The 21,602-nt window shown below is 35.2% G+C and overlaps 1 protein-coding gene across 4 annotated transcripts in view; it reads right to left on the bottom strand.

Moving 5' to 3' along the window:
* Positions 1-21,602, bottom strand: part of KHDRBS2 (KH RNA binding domain containing, signal transduction associated 2) — a 739,251-nt gene that overhangs the window by 629,705 nt on the left and 87,944 nt on the right. For all 4 annotated transcript variants that reach the window (XR_010946892.1, XM_067753529.1, XM_067753530.1 and 1 more), the window contains exon 2: positions 11,263-11,390. Coding sequence is in view for 3 of the 4 variants with exons in the window: in XM_067753529.1 (XP_067609630.1) it covers positions 11,263-11,390 (128 nt within the window). In the remaining variant the exon portion in view is untranslated. The remainder of the gene's footprint in view (positions 1-11,262; positions 11,391-21,602) is intronic.

Here is a 21,602-nt window from a genome sequence, read left to right as displayed (position 1 = left end):
TCTGTATATCTTCTTTGGAGAAATGTCTATTTAGGTCTTCTGCCCATTTTTGGATTGGGTTGGTTGTTTTTTGATATTGAGCTGCATGAACTGCTTGTATATTTTGGAGATTAATCCTTTGTCAGTTGCTTTGTTTGCAAATATTTTCTCCCATTCTGAGGGTTTTCTTTTCATCTTGTTTATGGTTCCCTTGCTATGCAAAAGATCTGAAGTTTCATTAGGTCCCATTTGTTTATTTTTGTTTTTATTTCCATTACTCTAGGAGGTGGGTCAAAAAGGATCTTGCTGTGCTTTATGTCATAGAGTGTTCTGTCTATGTTTTCCTCTAAGAGTTTTATGGTGTCTGACCTTATATTTAGGTCTTTAATCCATTTTGAATTTATTTTTGTGTATGGTGTTAGGACATGTTCTAATTTCATTCTTTTACATGTAGCTGTCCAGCACCACTTAGTGAAGAGGCTGTCGTTTCTTCATTGTATATTCTTGCCTCCTTTATCAAAGATAAGGTGACCATATGTATGTGGGTTTATCTCTGGGCTTTCTGTCCTTTTCAATTGATCTATGTTTCTGTTTTTGTGTCAGTACCATACTGTCTTGATTACTGTAGATTTGTAGTATATTCTGAAGTCAGGGAGCCTGATTCCTCCAGCTCCATTTTTCTTTCTCAATATTGCTTTGGCTATTTGGGGTCTTTTGTGTTTCCCTACAAATTGTGAATTTTTTTGTTCTAGTTCTGTGAGAAATGCCATTGGTAGTTTGATAGGGACTGCACTGAATCTGTAGATTGCTTTGGGTAGTATAGTCATTTTCACAATGTTGATTCTTCTATCCAAGAACATGGTATATCTCTCCATCTGTTTGTATCATCTTTAATTTCTTTCATCAGTGTCTTATAGTTTTCTGCATACAGATCTGTTGCCTCCTTAGGTAGGATTATTCCTAGGTATTTTATTCTTTTTGTTGCAATGGTAAATGGGAGTGTTTCCTTAATTTCTGTTTCTGACTTTTTGTTGCTAATGTATAGGAATGCAAGAGATTTCTGTGTATTAATTTTGTATCCTGCAAATTTACCAAATTCATTGATTACCTCTAGTAGTTTTCTGGTGGCCACTTTATGATTTTCTTAGTATCATGTCATCTACAAACAGTGACAGTTTTACTGCTTCTTTTCCAATTTGGATTGTTTTATTTCTTTTTCTTCTCTGAATGCCATAACTAGGATTTCCAAATCTACATGAATAAAAGTGGTGAGAGTGGACATCCTTGTTTTGTTCCTGATTTTAGAGGAAATGCTTTCAGTTTTTCACCACTGAGAATGATGTTGGCAGTGGATTTGTCATATATGGTTTTTTATTATGTTGAGGTCGGTTCCCTGTATGCCCATTTTCTGGAGAGTTTTTATCATAAATGGGTGTTGAATTTTGTCGAAAGCTTTTTCTGCATCTATTGAGATGATCATATGGATTTTATTCTTCAATTTGTTAATATGGTGTATCACAGTGACTGATTTGCATATATTGAAGAATTCTTGCATTCCTGGGATAAACCCCACTTGATCATAGTATATGATCTATTTAATGTGCTGTTGGATTCTGTTTGCTAGTATTTTGTTGAGGATTTTTGCATTTCTCTTCATCAGTGATATTGGTCTATAATTTTCTTTTTCTGTGACATCTTTGTCTGGTTTTGGGATCAGGGTGATGGTGAACTCATAGAATGAGTTTGAGAGTGTTCCTCCCTTGCTATATTTTGGAAGAGTGTGAGAAGGATAGGTGTTAGCTCTTCACTACATGTTTGATATGATTCACCTGTGAAGCCATCTGGCTCTGGGCTTTTGTTTGTTGGAAGATTTGTAATCACATTTTCAATTTCAGTGCTTTTGATTGATCTGTTCATAGTTTCTATTTCTTCCTGATTCAATCCTTGAAGGTTGTACATTTCTAAGAATTTGTCCATATATTCCAGGTTGTCCATTTTTTTGGCATATAGTTGCTTGTAGTCATTTTTCATGATCCTTTGTATTCCTGCAGTGCCATTTGTTACTTCTCCTTTTTCATTTCTCATTCTGTTGATTTGAGTCTTCTCCCTTTTTTTCATGATGAGTCTGCCATGGCTTATCAATTTTGTTTTCTTATCAAAGAACCAGCTTTTAGTTTTATTGATCTTTGCTATTGTTTCCTACATTTCTTGTTCATTGATTTCTGATCTGATTTTTATGATTTCTTTCCTTCTGCTAATTTTGGGTTTTTTTCTTTTTGTTCTTCTTTCTCTAATTGCTTTAGGTATAAGGTTAGGTTGTTTATTTGAGATTTTTCTTGTTTCTTGAGGTAGGATTGTATTGCTATAAACTTCCCTATTAGAATGGCTTTTGTTGCATCCCATAGGTTTTGGGTAGTCATGTTTTCATTGTCATTTGTTTCTAGGTATTTTTTGATTTCCTCTTTGATTTCTTCAATGATCTTTTGGTTATTTAGTATCATATTGTTTAGCCTACATGTGTTTTCATTTTTCACAGTTTTTTCCCTGTAACTGATATCTAGTCTCATAGTGTTGTGGTCAGAAAAGATGCATTATACGATTTCAATTTTCTTAAACTTACCAAGGCTTGATTTGTGACCCAAGAATTGATCTATCCTGGAGAATGTTCCACGTGCATTTGAGAAGAAAGTGTACTCTTGTTTTTGGATGGAATGTTCTGTACATATCAATCAAGTTCATTTTTTCTAATGTGTCATTTAAAGCTTGTGTTTCCTTATTTGTTTTCATTTTTGATGATCTGTCCATTGGTGTAAATGGGATGTTAAAGTCCCCTACTATTATTGTATTACTGTTGATTTCCCCTTTTATGGCTGTTAACATTCAACTTATGTATTGAGGTGCTTCTATGTTGGGTGCATAAATATTTACAATCATTATATCTTCTTCTTGGATTGATCACTTGATCATTATGTAGTATCCTTCTTTGTCTCTTGTAACAGTCTTTATTTCAAAGTCTCTTTTGTCTGATATGAGAATTGCTGCTCCAGCTTTCTTTTGTTTTCCATTTTCATGGAGTATCTTTTTCCATCCCCTCACTTTCAGCTTGTATGTGTCCCTAGGTCTGAAGTTGATCTCTTGTAGACTGCACAAATACGGGTCTTGTTTTTGTATCCATTCAGCCAATCTGTGACTTTTGGTTGGAGCATTTAATCCATTTACATTTAAGGTAGTTATTTATATGTATGTTCCTTTTATTTTCTTAATTTTGGGGGGTTTGTTTTTGTAGATCTTTTCCTTATCTTGTGTTTCCTGCCTAGAGAAGTTCCTTTAGCATTTGTTGTAAAGCTGGTTTGGTGGTGCTGAATTCTCTTAGCTTTTGCTTGTCTGTAAAGCTTTTGATTTCTCTATCAAATCTGAATGAGATCCTTGCTGGGTAGAGGAATCTTGGTTATAAGTTTTTCCCTTTCATCACTTTAAATATATCCTGCCACTCTCCGCTGGCTTGAAGAGTTTCTGCTGAAAGATCAGCTGTTATCCTTATGGGGATTCCCTTGTATATTATTTGTTGCTTTTCCCTTCCTGCTTTCAGTATTTTTTCATTTTGTTTAATTTTTGTTAGTTTGATTAGTATGTATCTTGGCATGTTTCTCCTTGGGTTTATCCTGTATGGGACTCTTTACACTTCCTGGACTTGACTTTATTTCCTTTCCCGTTTTGGGGAAGTTTTCAACTATAATCTCTTGAAATATTTTCTCAGACCCTTTCTTTTTAAATTATTCTTCTGGGACGCCTATAATTCAAAGGTTGGTGTGCTTAATATTGTCCCAGAAGTCTCTGAGACTGTCCTCAATTCTTTTCATTATTTTTTCTTTATTCTGCTCTGCAGCATTTATTTCCACCATTCTAACTTCCAGCTCACGTATCTGTTCTTCTACCTAAGTTATTCTGCTATTGATTCCTTCTAGATTATTTTTAATTTCAGTTACTGTGTTGGTCACTACTGTTTGTTTGCTCTTTAGTTCTTCTCGGTTCTTGTTAAATGTTTCTTGTATTTTCTCTATTCTATTTCCAAGATTTTGGTTCATATTTACTCTCTTTAGTAGTTTCAGGTAGTTTGCCTATTTCCTCTTCATTTTTTATTTATTTGGTTTTGTGGTTTTTTGTTTCTTTTTTGCGGTACGTGGGCCTCTCACTGATGTGGCCTCTCCCGTTGCGGAGCACAGGCTCTGGACGCACGCACAGGCTCAGCGGCCATGGCTCATGGGTCTAGCTCCTCCGCGGCATGTGGGATCTTCCCGGACCAGGGCACGAACCTGTGTCCCCTGCATCTGCCGGCGGACTCTCAACCACTGCGCCACCAGGGAAGCCCTGGTTTTGTGGGTTTTTATCTTGCTCCTTTGCCTGCAAGATATTTCCCTGTCTTCTCATGTTGTCTAATTTACAGTATTTGAGGTATACTATCCCTCAGCTGCAGGGTCGTAGTTCCTCTTGCTTCTGTTCTCTGCCCCCAGTGGTGAGGTTGGTCCAGTGGCTTGCTTAGGCTTCCTGATGGGAGGGACTGGTGCCTGCATTCTAGTGGATGGAGCTGTCTTTTCTCTCTGATGAGCAGGGCTGTGTCAGGTGGTATGTTTTGGGGTGTCTGTGAGCTTAGTATGACTTTAGGTCGTCTGTATGCTGATGCATGGTTTTGTCTTCCTGTCTTATTTGTTGTTTGGTGTGAGGCGTTCAGCCCTGGGAGCTGCAGGCAGTTGGGTGGAGCTGGATCTTGGATTCAGATAGAGGCCTCCGTGAAAGCACTCAGTGATTAATCTTCCCTAGGGCAGGGAATTCTCTCATGGTCCAGCGTCCTGGACTCAGTGCTTCCATCCTGGAGCCTCAGGCCCAACTTCCAGTCAGGGAACCAAGACCCTGCAAGTCACTCATCCTGACAATAAAGGTGATTAAAAAAAATTTTTTTAAAACACTAACAAAACCCCAGACAAATGGTAAAAATTAAAATAAAAAAAACGGAAACAGAAACAAGGAAACACACACACACACACAAAAGAAACAGAGCCAAATAAAGCAAAAAGCAAGAGAACAACCAGACAAACAAACAAACCCAGGAATGAAATCAAACCATTAAAAAGAAAAGTAACAAAAACACAAAACCAAAAAAACCAAACCAAAGCAGAGTGCCAATTGAAGAATGAAGCAAAGAAACAAAGTGACAAAAATGATTTAAAAAAAAGAAAATGGGGAAAGAAGACAGAACAACAGAAAAGCAACATAGAAATAGAAATGTAAAAAAATAAGATAAAAAATATATTAAAGTAAAAGGAAAAAAAAAAAGACAAACAAGGCCCCAGACAAATGGTAAAAACAGAATCAAACAACCAAAAACAGAAACAAGGAAACACACACACATGCAAAAGAAAGAAAAACAGAACCAAACAAAAACAAAAACAGAAAAAAAACAAAACAGAAACAAAAAAACAAGAGAACAACCAGAGAAACTGAAGAACCTAAAAACAAAATCAAAGAATTAGAATCAAAACTAACAAAAACACAAAACCTAAAAACAAAATCAAAGAAGTATGCCAACTGAAGAATAAAGCAAAGAAACAGAACAAACCGATAAAAATAATTTTAAAAAAAGGGAAAAAACAAAACAACAGAAAAGGAAAGTAGAAATGGGAATTTTTTTTAAAATACAAAATATATGAAAGAAAAAGAATAAAATGAGAGAAAAGAACACAGAACAACATAAAAGAAAAGTGAAAACAGAAATATATAAAAAAATCTTTTAAACGTTATAAAACACGAAGATTCCCCCCCAAAATAAACTAAAAAAAAAAAAGCTAGAACCAACAAGAGAATGAATCAAAATATAATAAAAGTAATAGTAATAATTATGTTTCCGTGGGGTCTCAGCTGTTAAGTGTCCTTGCACACGCCATGAGCCACAGCTCACCTCTGCCTCCCCAGGAGGTCCTCCTCTACCTCTGGGCTGGTCCCTGGACCTGCTGTGGGCCCTGTGGGGACCACGCAGACTCTGATGTGGCCCAATTCCTGTGTGTTCTTGTCCCCAAACTCCACAGCTGCCAGAGATAGACTGTTTTCATTTGTGGGAACACTCATTGTCTACTCAGATATTGGATAGACGTAGGGTCTAGCTGATCATGTGGATTTAATCTGCAGCTTGTACAGCTCACGGAAAGATTTTCAATCCTCTTTCTTAGTCGCCCCATCCCTGGGGTTCAGCTTTGGTTTTATCCCCAACTCTGCATGTGGTCCAACCACAGGAGTCTGGTCTTGAGGATGCCTTGGAGCTCATGGCTCTGCCCCAGTGAGGACCAGGCACAGAGGTGGTATGACTGCTTGGATGGCAGGAGCCCTGGTGGTGCCAAATGTGCAGGGAAGCCAGCGATCATGGGTGCAAGAGATATGGCCCTAGTGAGGGCCTTTTCTGGCACCTGGCGTAAGGTGCATGAGGGCTGGCCCTGGCTGGGCTATTTTTGGTGCCCGGAAGCTGGCATGTGAGGGCTGGCCCTGAGAGGGCTTCTTTTATTGTCCGTTGGTGGGTGCCAGCATGAGGGGACAGAGAGGCTACAATAGTGGCTCCTCCCCCTGAGTGTGACTCAGCAGTAGTGCCTGCTTCCATGGCAGTCCGGTCTTCCTCTGTAGGCATTCCCTGCTGTGGATTTCTTCCCTCCTGTCCCCTCAGTCTGTCTTCCCACAGCCAACACCAGTTCTTGCCCCAGGCCTCTTCTCCAATCCCCATGCTCCAGCTCCCAGCTCCCTTGCACACCTGTGAACACACGTCCCAGTCCAGGGCACGTAGGGCCACAGTACAGACTGTCTGTGTAGTTCTGAGTCTGCTGCATCTGTCACAGATCAGCCATTTCACCCTCTTCCAACAGCCTCAAATGCTTCCCTTCTGTCCCAATTGATTTCCCTGTCAGAGAAGGGTTTCCCCGAATCCAGGAATCTCTCCTCTGCTTCAGCTCCCCAACTGCGGGTGCAGGCCCTGTCCCACTTCCTCTCCTCATCCTCTACCTTTTTTATTTTTTGTCATACCCAGTTATGCAAGGATCTTTATAGTCCTTTCTGTTGTTCAAGGTCTTCTGCTAGCATTCAGCCAGTGTCCTGTGAGAACTGTTGCATCTATAGTTGTATTCCTGATGCATCTGTGGAGAGAGATGAACTCCACGTCCTCCTACTCCTCTGCCACCTTAACTCATCATCCTATTAACCATTCTTAAATGTTCTGATAATTACTTAAAAAGTTAGAAAAAATAACAGGTTTTGGTTTTCATCTTTCAAAGTACAGAGAAGGAAACAAGATTTGTGGGAGGACATGCCAGGCTGCGGAGAGTGCTTCCAACCAGGCACAGAAGGCAGCCCCTCTCTCTGGGACTGAGCAGGCAAAGACAAAATACAGAGCAAGTGTGGTGTTTTTGAACATATTTTGGAACTTTAATTTTCTGCATTAATCTACATAAGGAATTGATTTCAAAAGCAGCACAGGGGGACATGGCTGCATTTGATCTTAAAAGGGGCTAAATTTTGGGGGCCAATTTATGCTCCTGGCAATTTATTGCTTTAAAAGTTGGCAGTAATTTGGGTCGAGAAATAAAATGTGGGCCTTGGGGCAAATTTAATTGAAGAAGATGTCTGAAGTATTTTAGAGGATTCTAAAGGCAACATCAAAAAGGTATTTTTAAAAGACACTGAGAGGTTGAATTGCCCAGATGGACAAATAGGTACAATAGCAACAGGCAGGTCTCCAGCAGGTGGAGGCAGTACTGCCCCATCCTCTGACCCTCCTCACTGTGCCCATGCTTGTGACGGGCATCCTTCTGCATGGATGCCTGCTTGTGATAGTCATCCTTCTAGCAGAACAAAACAGAACACAGCAGCCAACATTATGTGTATCTTAGTTTCTTATGTCCTGTAAGGCACTTTTTTCTGCTTCTTGCAAGGATGAAGACTGTCTTCATTAATATCAAATTTATGCCCCAAGCTACAGTTCTCTTCTTTTTCTGTATATGTAATCTCCTAGCACATCAACACTAAATCATAATGCCCTAATACACTTTCAAAAGCAACTAAACTCAATACACATACTTCCAACACTACAAACAACTCAATATAAGAAGCCATGACCAAATTCACATGTGCAAAGTTTACAGACAAAAACAGTGAGTTATAAACACCACTTGCCTGATAGAGACTGTAAACTGATTCTGATTATAATATGCATAAGAGTTGGAAGTATCCAAATTTGAAAAAAGTAAATGTGTATTGGACTATAAAGTGCCGTGTGTGTGGATTCAGGGAGAAAGAGCTAATGTTAAAGGTGGTGCGTTTTCCACAATAATCTCAGGATTATAGAGGAACATACTGACTACGTTGCCTCCTTAGAGATTTGACCATCAAGACATAATCGCTCTGATTCTAAAACATTTGCAAATGTAAACAATAGATATACAAAGTCTATTTATTTACTAATCTTGTTACAAACAAAAAAAAATTAAAACAAACAAGAAAAACTGTCCATTAAAATAATTTAATATGGCTTTTTCCTCCAAATTAAGTGATTAACTACAAAACACTAGATAAATCATTCTTAATGTGTGTGAAAAGTATTCTTATATTTTCTATAATTTAAATCTTAAATTTCTCTCAGTTCCTTGAATTAATTAAGTCAGCAAACTAACTTGAATTAGAGACTAATTGAAACAAAATCTGTCTGTAAAAGGTCAAGTAGTAAAATCGGGATGAGGTCATTTCCTCAAGAATTCCCATAATTCTATATTACTCTTTGTTGGAGAGGATGATGTCAACACCACATGGACTGTCAGTCCACACAGCAGGCATCAAGGGCAGGGACAGCTGTGGGAGAAGACGTGTGAGGCAGGCCTTTCCCTGATGGACCCCTAAAGGGTGCATCACTTTTTATTTTAAAAGAGTAAACCTTGAACCCATACTCTTGTGTCCTGCTCAACAGTTCACAGGATCATACCGCACTACACGTGTTACAGCTCACAAATGCACAGCAAATACGGTTCAAGATTAGAGATTATAATATTAACACCACAGATATTCAGTCAGCAGGAGAGAAACACCACTTTTGAAAGTAAATATTGTTTTCAAAACGTTGATTTTAATTTTATTGTTATAGTATAAAAACAAGCAAAAACAAATGTAGGTCAACTTGATAGATGATTGTGTTTCTCAGTATTCTTTTTCTGTAAAAGGGCTCTAAGAGTTCTCTATGTGTGATAATTAGATGTATGAAATGCACATCACCATAATAAATAAAGAAGTTTGGCATTATATTCATTATATTCATAAAAATGGTAGATTTTATAAGGCATAAATTGTTATTTGATAATACTCCGTAAAACTATTAATCATTAGGAGCTATCGGTTTTAACTTTCTTCCACACTTTATATGAAAAAGTCATGTAAAATTTGAGCATTTTTAGTCAAGTTAAAAATGTAATGGTTCACAAAAAATGAAGAATTTTAAAATAACAGCAGCCTCGTGAAGCATTCCATCTAGAGCAAAGATTATTTCTTTGAGCAGTTCACAATTAGTTGTGAATTTTTTATGAGCAAGTCATAATTAGTTACCACATCTGTAAAATAGAAGTTTTATATATTCTGTGATTTCCAAGATTAGTCTCAGCTTAAGCATTCTGTGATTCTAAAAATTCAAGGGGGTACAATAATTTGCTAGTGAGACATGGTTTATTTCAATATGAATAATAGGTGGTTTTGTTGTTTAAAAACCTTCCTATAAATTATGAAATTAAATATCACACAAAAATTGACACCATAAAATATTCTTGTTTCAGTAGTCATCATTATGAATCAAGTGTAAACTACTACTGTAATATTCAGTATAACATCACTCACACCCATCACTTGGAGAGCTATCAGGACTTGAAACGCCAACACAACTTGGTCAGAGATATAGAGCTACATTTTATTGAGAAGCAGATACTGAGTCTATCACGAGCTTTCTCATATCCTAAGAATGGACAAGTATTATTCTGAGAAAAAGTATCAAGTTATGTAATATATAAATATATGATTTAAAGAAGGACCCTGTACTCCATCTAGACTCTAAAGGTTTAATTAACCAGGTTCCTTAAAAAAGACACAATACCCCATCATATTTCTACCATATTTCATTACTAAGTAAAACTTTTCATGTACATTTCTATGACAGCCCAATTTAATATTTTAAAACATAAGTGTAAAGTAAATTTCATAAAATTTAAATTATAAATATATATCTATTGAATGTACCTATCTTGCAATAGTGTAGGTCTAGCTCAAAATAAACACAAAAACCAAAAACGTGTATGCCCAAAAAACCTCATCTGAAAGTTAAATTTTATGGTTTGATGTGCTGTAACAGCTTATTCTGTTTGAAATAATTACAAACACAACCTTCTACTTAATTGTATTTACTAAACTTTATCATATTAGAAGACAATTGGTAAACTACAGCATTTATTTCTGTAATCTTTATTATTAGGACAATTATATGGTCTTTGCTTCAGATACACTCTTCAGAAAGTTAATTACCAGCTTAAATCTTTGAGTTGCCTTTTTTTTTTTGCTTAGGTAATTTACTTAAAAAAAATTAAAAAAAGAAACTGCTTTCAACCATTGGAATTTATGAATATAAGTAATGAAACCATGCTATTGAAATGTTATATTTTATAATAATGATTCTGCTGATAAAAATATCACATGATGACAAAGTGTCTAGTGAAAAAGTATTTTCAAGAAAATACTATCATAATCATTATATAAATGGACTCTGAATATAGAAGACTAGAGATTACAATCCAAGGGTCTAATAAAGACTATATTACCTTCCTAAATATAATAATTCTCTGCTGTTTGGCTAATGCTGTATATTGACAGTAGCAGTAATTCTACTCCCTTTTGCAATAAGAATATGCATTTTAACATGAACCAAAACATTACTGAGTGCGCATATTTGAAAAATCAAATTGTCAAATGATTTACACATTAAATAACTTATTAAAATATCTAGTTATGCTTCCCATATTCACAGAATAAAAATACAGCCATCAGTTGAAAATTATTGTACTTTCAAAGAGTTTTCCTTCTTCTATGTCAGTATCATATATTTGTGTATATTAATAAAATGAAGCTTTACATATTTATTTCATGAAAGACAATGAATAAACCATCAAGTCTTATTTTTATCAATTTTTTCTTAATTCTATGTGAACAAAGCATATATTACAGTACCTTTGGATACTGTTTGACAGGAATCAATACCCTTTCTGAGAGCTTTATGTTTTTGTTGCTGATGACATCAAGATATTTCTTTTCTTCATCTTCCTTTTTTCCATCAGAACCTTGAAATTTTTCAATTTCTGAAAAAAATTCACAAGAAAAACATTAAATGAAATAAGAAGTCATCATAAATACACTGACTGTTCTTATCACTCCCTTTCTTAAATAAGATTTTGAAGAACCTTGATAAAGGGACTGAAAGCTATGCTACTGTACTGTCTGTACAATGATCTATATCAACTAAAACCAAAAAGCAATGACTGAAGATACAACTGTCTTCTGTGAAACAAAGGATGCATTTAATTAACTTTTAACGTCTTCAAACAAAATTTGAGAAAGAATATTCCCTTTAATTATTTAAAATATCTAAGCAAACATAAATTTCCTAGGAGCAATGAATAGAACAAATATATTTTAACGTTAAATGTTTTGTTTTTAGTCAGAATTGTTCCTAAGGAAAAATAACTGAAAATAGAAATCATCCATTATCTAAAATAGGGTAGTAGAGATAAACAGTATGCTATTTTATATTCTCACAAACTTAAATCCAATTAAAAAGGGGAGTCACAGAAAAGTCACATAAAGGATTAAATCTGTAAATGATATCATTCATATTCATCAACATGAAATTACCTACATAGATGTTTAAGAGGAAATACTATTTTATCCTTATGAGAATCTTCCCAAAGTGAATTTTTTTTTTTATTTATTAAGTTTTGTCTGCATTGGGTCTTCGTTGTTGTGCACGGGTTTCTCTAGTTGTGGCAAATGGGGGCTACTCTTCATTGTGGTGCACGGGCTTCTCTTGTTGCGGACCATGGGCTCTAGGTGTGCGGGCTTCAGTAGTTGTGGCATACAGGCTCAGTAGTTGTGGCTTGTGGGCTCTAGAGCACAGCCTCAGTAGTCTGGTGCATGGGCTTAGTTGCTCTGCAGCATGTGGGAACTTCCCAGATGAGGGCTCGAACCCATGTCCCCTGCACTGGGAGGCAGATTCTTAACCACTGCACCACCAGGAAAGTCCTGAATATCTTTTAAGCAAACGTACACTATTTATCCTTCCTTCCTTTTTAAAATTAATTTATTTGCCACAGAAATACAAAGGTTCGTAAGAGACTGCTACAAGCAACTATAGGCTAATAAAATGGACAACCTGGAAGAAATGGACAAATTCTTAGAAAGGTACAATCTCCCAAGACTGAATCAGGAAGAAATAGGAAAAAATGAACAGAAATTGAATTCATGATTAAAAAACTCTCAACTAACAGAAGTCCAGGACCAGATGCCTTCACAGGCAAAGTCTATCAAATGTTGAGAGAAGAGCTAACACCCATCCTTCTGAAAATATTCCAAAAAACTGCAGAGGAAGGAACACTCCCAAGCTCCATCACCTTGGTACCAAAACCAGACAAAAATACCACAAAAAAAAAATTATAGGCCAATATTACTGGTGAACATTCCTCAACAAAATATTAGCAATCTGAATCCAACAAAACATTAAAAGGATCATACACCATGATCAAGTGCGATTTATCCTGGGGATGTGAGAATTTTTCAGTATCCACAAATCAATCAGTGTGATACACCACATCAACAAACTGAAGAATAAAAACGACATGATCATTTCAACAGATGCAGACAAGACTTTGGAAAAAATTCAACACTCATTTATGATAAAAACTCTCCAGAAAACTACAGAGGGAACATACCTCAACATAATAAAGGCCATATATGACAAGCCTATAGCTAACATCATACTCAATGGTGAAAAGCTGAAAGCAGTTCTTCTAGGATCAGGAACAAGACAAGGATGTCCACTCTTGCCACTTTTATTCAACATAGTCTTGGAAATTCTAGCCATGGAAATAATAGAAGAAAAAAAATAAAAAGAATCCAAATTGGAAAAGACGAAAAGAAACTGTCACTGTTTGCAGATGACATGATACTATACATAGAAAATCCTAAAGATGCTGCCAGAAAACTACTAGAATTCATCAATTAATTTGGTAAAGTTGCAGGATACAAAATTAATACACACAAATCTTTTGCATTTCTATACACTAGCAATTAAAGATCAGAAAGAGAAATTCAAGAAACAATTCCATTTACCATCTAATCAAAAACAAAATGTACCTAGGAATAAACCTACCTAAGGAGACAAAAGACCTGTACTCCAAAAACTATAAGATGCTGATGAAAGAAATAAAAGATGACAGAAACAGATGAAAAGATATACCATGTTCTTGGATTGGAAGAATCAATATTGTCAAAATGACTATAGTAGCCAAGGCAATGTACAGATTCAATGCAATCCTTATTGGTTTATCCTTGTCACTCTGTCATAGATATAAATTAAATTTGTCTGACGTTATTTGCTCTCTACAAAGCTACCACTTAGGCATTTTTAGACATTTGAAATTTGATCACTTGATGATTAATTCCAACAAGTTTTCCATCAAGAAATGGGGCTGGATGAAATACCATTTCCACTGATTTTTCTGTTAATTTCTATACTTTCCTTTAAAAATTTCTTTTCGTTTTTTTTCTTTTAATTGGGGTATATTGCTTGACAATATTTTGTTAGTTTCTGCTGTATAGCGAAGTGAATCAGCCATATGCATACATATATCCCCTCCTTTTTGGATTTCCTTCCCATTTAGGTCACCACAGAACATCGAGTAGAGTTCAATGCTATACAGCATCGTTCTCATTAGTTATCTATTTTATACATAGTGTATATATGTCAATCCCAATCCCCCAAGGCATCCCATCCCCCTTTCCCCCCTTGGAATCCATATGTTTGTTCTTTATGTCTGTGTCTCTATTTCTGCTTTGCAAACACTTTCATCTGTGCCATTTTTCTAGATTCCACATATATGCATTAATATACAATATTTGTCTTTTTGTGTCTGACTTACTTCACTCTGTATGACAGTCTCTAAGTCCATCCACGTCTCTACAAATGATCCAACTTTCTCCCTTTTAATGGCTGAGTAATTTTCCATTGTGTATATGTACCACATCTTCTTTATACATTCATCTGTCGATGGACTTTTAAGTTGCTTCCATGTCCTACTGTAAATAGTGCTTCAATGAACACTGGGGTGCATGTGTCTTTTTGAATTATAGTTTTCTCAGGGTATATGCCCAGTAGTGGGATTGCTGGGTCATATGGTAGTTCTATTTTTAGTTTTTTAAGGAACCTCCATACTGTTCTCCATATTGGCTATATCTATTTACATTCCCACCAACAGTGCAAGAGGGTTCCCTTTTCTCCATATCCTCTCCAGTATTTATTGTTTGTGGATATTTTGATGATGGCCATTCTGACCAGTGTGAAGCCATTGTAGTTCTGATTTGCATTTCTCTAATAATTAATGATGTTGAGGATCTTTTCATGTGCCTCTTGGTCATCTTTATGTTTTCCTTAAAAGAATTTTATATTTATTTTGCCCTTTTGATAGTTTCAGGGAATTATCTCATCTTCCCTGATGTATCTATTAATATATGACTAATAGATCAGTCATTGCACTTCTCAACTGTATAGTCACAAAGTGGTATATACCAAACTTGCCTGATTTTAAAACCATGGAAAATAAGGCATACACACTTTTCCTTTTGTAAATTTAAAAATTACTTTAAATTTTTAAAGTAATTCTTTTTTTACTTCATAATTAATGCATATTCATTGTGGAATGTTCAGACAATATAGATATCCATAAAAATGGAAAGGCACTGATTATCATCCAGCAATAACTAATCAGTTTTTTATAGAGATGTTGAGTCATTTTATATAGTTATTTTTTTATACAGTCTCTATTTAAATATGGCTTCCATATTATTGGAAAAACATAATACATAAAGGAAAGCTTAATTTTGTTAAAAAGTGTTAAACTACAAAGATTTTAATAGTTTTGTTTTTCTTTCACTGTTTATGTGTTAAGATATAGATAGATAGATATTTAGATAGGTAGATAGATTCAAGGATTTATTTTAGCATTCATTAACTTTTTTTTAGTGGCTATCACCACAGTACACCATAGGGTTATGTGGAGATTACAACAGAGTTAAATGTTAGTATGCCTGTATGCACCTTGCACAACTTCACTCATTGGTTTAAGTCAGATGGAAGGTACAGTAAGAAGGTATTCTCTTTATTATGGTAAAAACTACATAACATTATTTATCATTTTAGTCATTTTTAAGTGTATAGCTCAGTAGTGATAAGTACATTCACATTATTGTGCAACAGATCTCCATAACTTCTTAATGAATTGTCTAGAGTTTTAGTTTTGTAAGATGAAGAAGACATAATAAATATATATATATATACCTAAAAAGGAGCACCAAAATATATAAACAATTATTAACAGACATAAAGGAAGAAATTGACAGCAATACAATAATAGTAAGGAAATTTAACACCCCACTTACATCAATGGATAGATCATTAAGACAGAAAGTCAACAAGGAAAGAGTGACCTTAGATGAAACATTAGACCACATGGATTTGATAGATTTGTACAGCACATTCCATCCAAATACAGCAGAATACACACTCTTGTCAAGGACACATGAAACTTTCTCAAGGACAGACCATATGCTGGGACTCAAAACAAGTCTCAATAAATTAGAGGACTGAAATCAGATCAAACTTCTTTTCCAATGAAAATGCTATGAAAGTACAAATCAACTAAAAGAAGAAAACTGGAAAAATCACAAATATATGGAGACTGAACAACATGATACTGTACAACTACTGGGTCAATGAAGAAATCAAAGGAGAAATTAAAAAGTACCCGGAGACAAATGAAAATGAAAATGTGACATACCAAAAATCTATGAAATACAGAAAAGGTGTACTAAGAGGAAAGTTCACTGCAATACAGACCTACCTCAAAAAACAAGAAAAAGCTCAAATAAACAATCTTTACACTTAAAGGAAATTAAAAAAAGACGAACACATGAAAATATGCTCAACATCACTAATTATTAGAGAAATGCAAATCAAAACTACAGTGAAGTATCACCTCACACAGGTCAGAATGGCCATCATCAAAAAATCACCATCTGCATTGACGACCATCTGCATCGGCCACCTTTCACCTTTTCAGACATTGAGCCCAAACTACCTTTCTGAGTTCTAAAACTTCTGACTTGACATTTCCACCCTAAAATTTCCAAGAAACTTGAAACTCTAACTGAATTCAACTTAACTCTAAAGCTTATTCTTTCTGGTCACCCGAGAACAAGAAGAACACGGATCTTAGCCATTACCCATGAGCTGCTGCCTAACCCTCCTCACTGTGCAGGCAACAGTCACCGAGGCCCCTTGGTCCCACTGGGGCCCCTCAACCCCAGCCTCCACTCAGGGGCTCTCCACTACTCCAGACCCTTTCCATCCACTTCCACCTGTGGCAGCAGACTTTAAACTAGTTTCTTTGAAGACCATGCATGACTTATCTTTCACATCCTGGCTAGCTTTTTAAAACACAGATCTGAGCATTACACATTCCCCTTTTGTATAGCAGTATGGTATTTGTGTCATGTTTATTCCATGGCTCTATTGAGCATTCAGATTTTCTTTGTTGGATGAATGAGTGTCACTGCACTGACAAGTACCTGCTTCTCGCTGACTGAAGGTTAAATTCTTAATTTTTTTCCTGTCACTAATAATCAATCAGCCATTCCTTTCTCATCTCTGGCCACAGTCTAGTGTTGTCTCACACAGCGTTCCATCCTCACTCAGACCCTAAGCAGATTCACCCTTAGCATGCTTCCAAAGTCCTTAGTTTGCCACTCCTGATCCCTCCTGTGTCCTCTGATCGGTGAAGGGCTACTCTCCTGTCTTTAAAAGCTTGAACACTCATCTTGCATGACTATCCCATCCTGGGTCTCCCTTAATATTTTGTACTTTTTAAATACAGCACTTTTAATCACTTTGTACCGTTCTATTTACAACTGTTTTCCACCATTAAACTGTGACTTCCTTGAGGCCAGGTACCATATCACATTATTATTTTTTACTCCCAGCACCCATTACAATAAATGATGAATTATAAACTCAAAATCGAACTACTCATCAGACTGTCCAAATAAGTTTTTCTAGAAAAAATGCCTCTTGGTATTTAAGTCAAAAACTTCATACAATATATGTGACTGTCAATACAATGATTTTTAGATCATTGCTTACATGGGAAAACTCATTTATTTCCACAAAACACAGCATTTTAAAATTCATATTTATTTCCACAAAATGCAATACAATAAGTTTTATAATCTGGAGTGGTTTTAATCTCATGTTTGAATGTGCATGTTTGAAAGCCTAAGGGCAAAGGGACTGACATCTAAAAGAGGGGATGAGTATTCAAAACAACTACTTTTTACACCCTTATTGTTTAGTAAACATTAGGTGATATTTTAAGCACTTTACAACCAAACATGATTTTGTTACTATATGTTGCTGTTTAGCTATAATTTTGGTTGTAGTTTAGAAAGTTGGCTGAAACTTTTGAGTTGACATGTAATGTATATAATTTTTCATATAAAATATTGAAAAATAAGCTCTCAAGATGGTCTTTTTTACTCAATATATTTGATTTTTTCCAGTGAATTACTAATGTTACATGGGAGCAGTCTGAAGTCATTAATAATTTACTTCTGATTTTCTCATATTCATAATCAACTATATTTCTAAAGCATGAGTAGAACATATGTCCTATGTTTGTGGGAAAAAATGAGAGACTTTACTTTTGCCAAAGGTATCTTGGGATACACCATCTTAATAAAAAGAAAACAACACATTTAAAATCAGCTGCTCGAGCTGCACTGTTTGTTCAAATTAAAATACTTTTTCTGAGCCTAATTTTACTGTGATAATTATCTAAATCAGAATATATTCACCATTTTGACTAATTTTACAGAAATACTACACCCAGGTGTGTTTAAATTGGTTTTCATTTATTTTCAAGATGTTTAAAAGCCTAATTACGTTAGGCACTCCTTGTGTTTAATTTTCCTGAATTGAATAAAGGTGGGCTATTATTCACTGGAGTTAAAAATTCCTAACATGTCAACAGAAAAAAAGCATTTAAATAGAACTGAGTATGACCTGCTTCACATTCATCTGCTCCAGGGCAGAGTTTCTTCATCCAATACTTTCATCACTTAGCAAATGTTACAGAGAGTGTCTTACTGTGTGTAAGTAACTGGGAGGGAGAAGAAGTAACACTCTGTGCTCAAGTGCTAACTATCCAGTGGCTTATAATTCCAAGTATCACAGTGAATAGTTTATTTTATTGTTGTTCATACCATCCCTAATGTGTTACCTATATATTTCAATAAGCCATACTTATGTAAACCAAATTCACAAGTTTATTAAATACATTTGCAGTATTTATGAATGGCACAATTAATAAACTGGGAACCCATCTTCAATGGGTCAATGCTATAGGAGCATTGATCTTGATGAATAATATATGCAAATGGTACCCAATTATGACACTGGTATATAGAAGAAATTCTGAGATTCCATATATATATATATATATATATATATAAAAACCCCTACCTTGTTGGATTGCTTTGAAATTAGCTAGGATATAATTTATGGGCTTGGTGTTTGTAGTGATTTCCAATCTTCAGAAAAAATTTACCAACATTTTCCCTTGACCCCAGTCATCTTTTCCCAACTAATAAAGAGGGAAGCTCCTATAATGAATCAAGGGCAAATAATCAAGGGCTATATTAGAAAATAAAATTTCTACAGTAGTTAAAGATGATTTTTTTTTTAGCTTCTTGGATCCATTCTACTTTCCATTTGTTCTTCCTATTCCTCTTTTTAGTTATCCCCATGCAGCTCTGATAAAACAGACTGGCCATATCTTATGAAGGGCCTCTGATCACCATGGCGTGGTGCTGAACAAATGCACACAAAGGCCTGTCTCTGGCTGCTCTTCTTTAGATGCAGTGAGAAAAGTTTTATTCTTTGAGTTTGCGTTCCTCTGCCTCTCCTTGCCAATAAAGCAGTAAATCCTTGAGGAATGAAACCATCCCTGGACCTAAGAGAAAGGGGCCAGTGTCTGGTTGCTACTCAGCCTGAATTTCATCTTAAGGTAGGCTTGATTCCATAGGTCTCACAAACGGCATAGCTTGTCATGATAAACTATAGAATTCTATCTCTATGGACTTGCCTCTTCTGAACTTTCCACACAAATGGAATCACACACCGTGTGGCCTGTTATGCCTCGCTTGTTTCACTTAGTGTATCGTTCTTGAGGTTCATTCATGTTGTAGCATATATTGGTACTTCATTCCTTTTTACAGCCAAATAATATTCTACTGTATGTATACATCTTTTTTTTTTTTTTTTTTTACCCCATTCATCAGCTGATGGGAATTTAGGTTGTTTCTACATTTTTGATAAAATACCTAGCGTTGTTTTGAGCATTTGTGCACCAGTTTTTGTGTGGATATTTGTTTTTAGTTCTCTTGACTAGATTCCTAGGGGTGGAATTAACTCAGTCATACAGTTTCTATATGCTTAACATTCTGAACAATTGCCAAACTACTTTCCAAAGTTACTGTATCATATTAAAATCCAACACTTGTTATTTTCTATCTTATTTTAGCCATCTTAGTGTGTATGAAGTTGTACCTCATTCTGACTTTGATTTGCACTTTTAATAACTATGTTGACATCTTTTAATGTGATTGCTGGTAATTTGCATATATTCTATGGAGAAATGTATACTCTAATCCATTGCCTATTTTTATTTAAATTAAGTCTTTTCCTATTGATTTGAAGATTTCCTTATATTCTTGGATACAAGTCTCTTATCACACAGTATTGTGTATTGCAAGTATTTTCTCCTATTTTCTCCTATTCTGTGTGTTTTCTTTTCATTTCCTTGATGGTATCATTTGTACCACATAAGTTTTAATTTTTATGTAGTCCAATTTTTCTCTCTTTTGTGGTCACCTTTTATGTCATATCTAAGAAACGATTGCCTAACTCATGGTCAAAAAGATTTATTCCCATAGAATTTTATAATTTCAGTTCTTACATTTAGGTCTCTGATCTATGTTGAACTAATTTTCTGTATATGGTGTGAGGTAGGGGTCCAACTTCATTTTGCTGCATGTAGATATCCACTTGCCCCACCACCATTTATCAAAAGGACTATTGTTCCACACTGAATGTTCTTGGCACCCTTCTTAAGAATCTATAGTGTGAAGATCTATTTCTGCATTTTCAAATCTATTCTATTGATTTTTCTGTCTATCCTTATGTCAATACCACACTGTCAATACTACGCTGTCTTGATTACGTCAGTTTGTAGTAAATTTTGAAATCAGGAACTATGAGTTTTCCAAATTTGTACATCTGTTTCATGACTGTTTTGGCTATTTAGGTCTCTTGGATTCCCATATGAATTTTTGGATTAATTTGCCAGTGTATGAAAGAAAGCAGCGGGAATTTTTATAGGAATTGCAAAGAATCTGTATGTCAATCAAGGAATTTTGTCATCTTAATAATATTTAGTCTTTCAAATCACAGACATGGGATGCATTTCCCTCTGTTTAGGTCTCCTTTAATGTCTTTCAAGAATGCATTGTAACTTCATAAATTCCTTATACTTCTTTTGTCAAACTCAATCCTAAATAATTTATTCTTTTAGATGCTACTGTAAATGGAATTATTTTCTTAATTTCATTTTGGATCATTCATCTCTGACAGAGAAATACAATTTATTTGTGTATAATCATGTGTCCTGTAACCTTGCTGTATTTTTTTATTAGTTCTAATATCTTCGTGTAGATGCCTCAGGATTTTCTACATCAATTACATTTTGATATTTACATTCTCTTACCAATCTTTTTTTCCCACCACAAATTCTTTAGAAGAGAGTATCACTACATTATTCTTCCAAATCACTAACGTTTTTAATAAAATAAATTTAGGAAAGAAGACTGAATCAGAAATTTCTTAGTCACCAAACAAAAGTTCTCCCCTAGAAAAATAAATACATTTTGTTATAGAGCACAGATTATATTTTTATCCTAGTAAAATTGAAATTATTATTGTGAAATAATGACAGCACTCTGAAAATCTTTTCTGAGCTAAAGAAAGAAAAAAAGCCCTTGGGCAATGGATATTCAATAAACCTTCACTGAATGAATATAAAAATGAATGGCATGTATAAAAATATATGAAGTGTGTGCAGTCCAACTAAGAAAAATCCATGAATTCTCATCCCCAGAGGAAAGTCTTAGTACAGAAAAGGGTGCCTGAG

The sequence above is a fragment of the Pseudorca crassidens genome, chromosome 10 (assembly GCF_039906515.1).
Source record: "Pseudorca crassidens isolate mPseCra1 chromosome 10, mPseCra1.hap1, whole genome shotgun sequence".
Taxonomy (NCBI): domain Eukaryota; kingdom Metazoa; phylum Chordata; class Mammalia; order Artiodactyla; family Delphinidae; genus Pseudorca; species Pseudorca crassidens.
The sequence above is the reverse complement of the archived record's forward strand: the minus strand, read 5'-3'. Positions and strand labels throughout refer to the sequence as shown.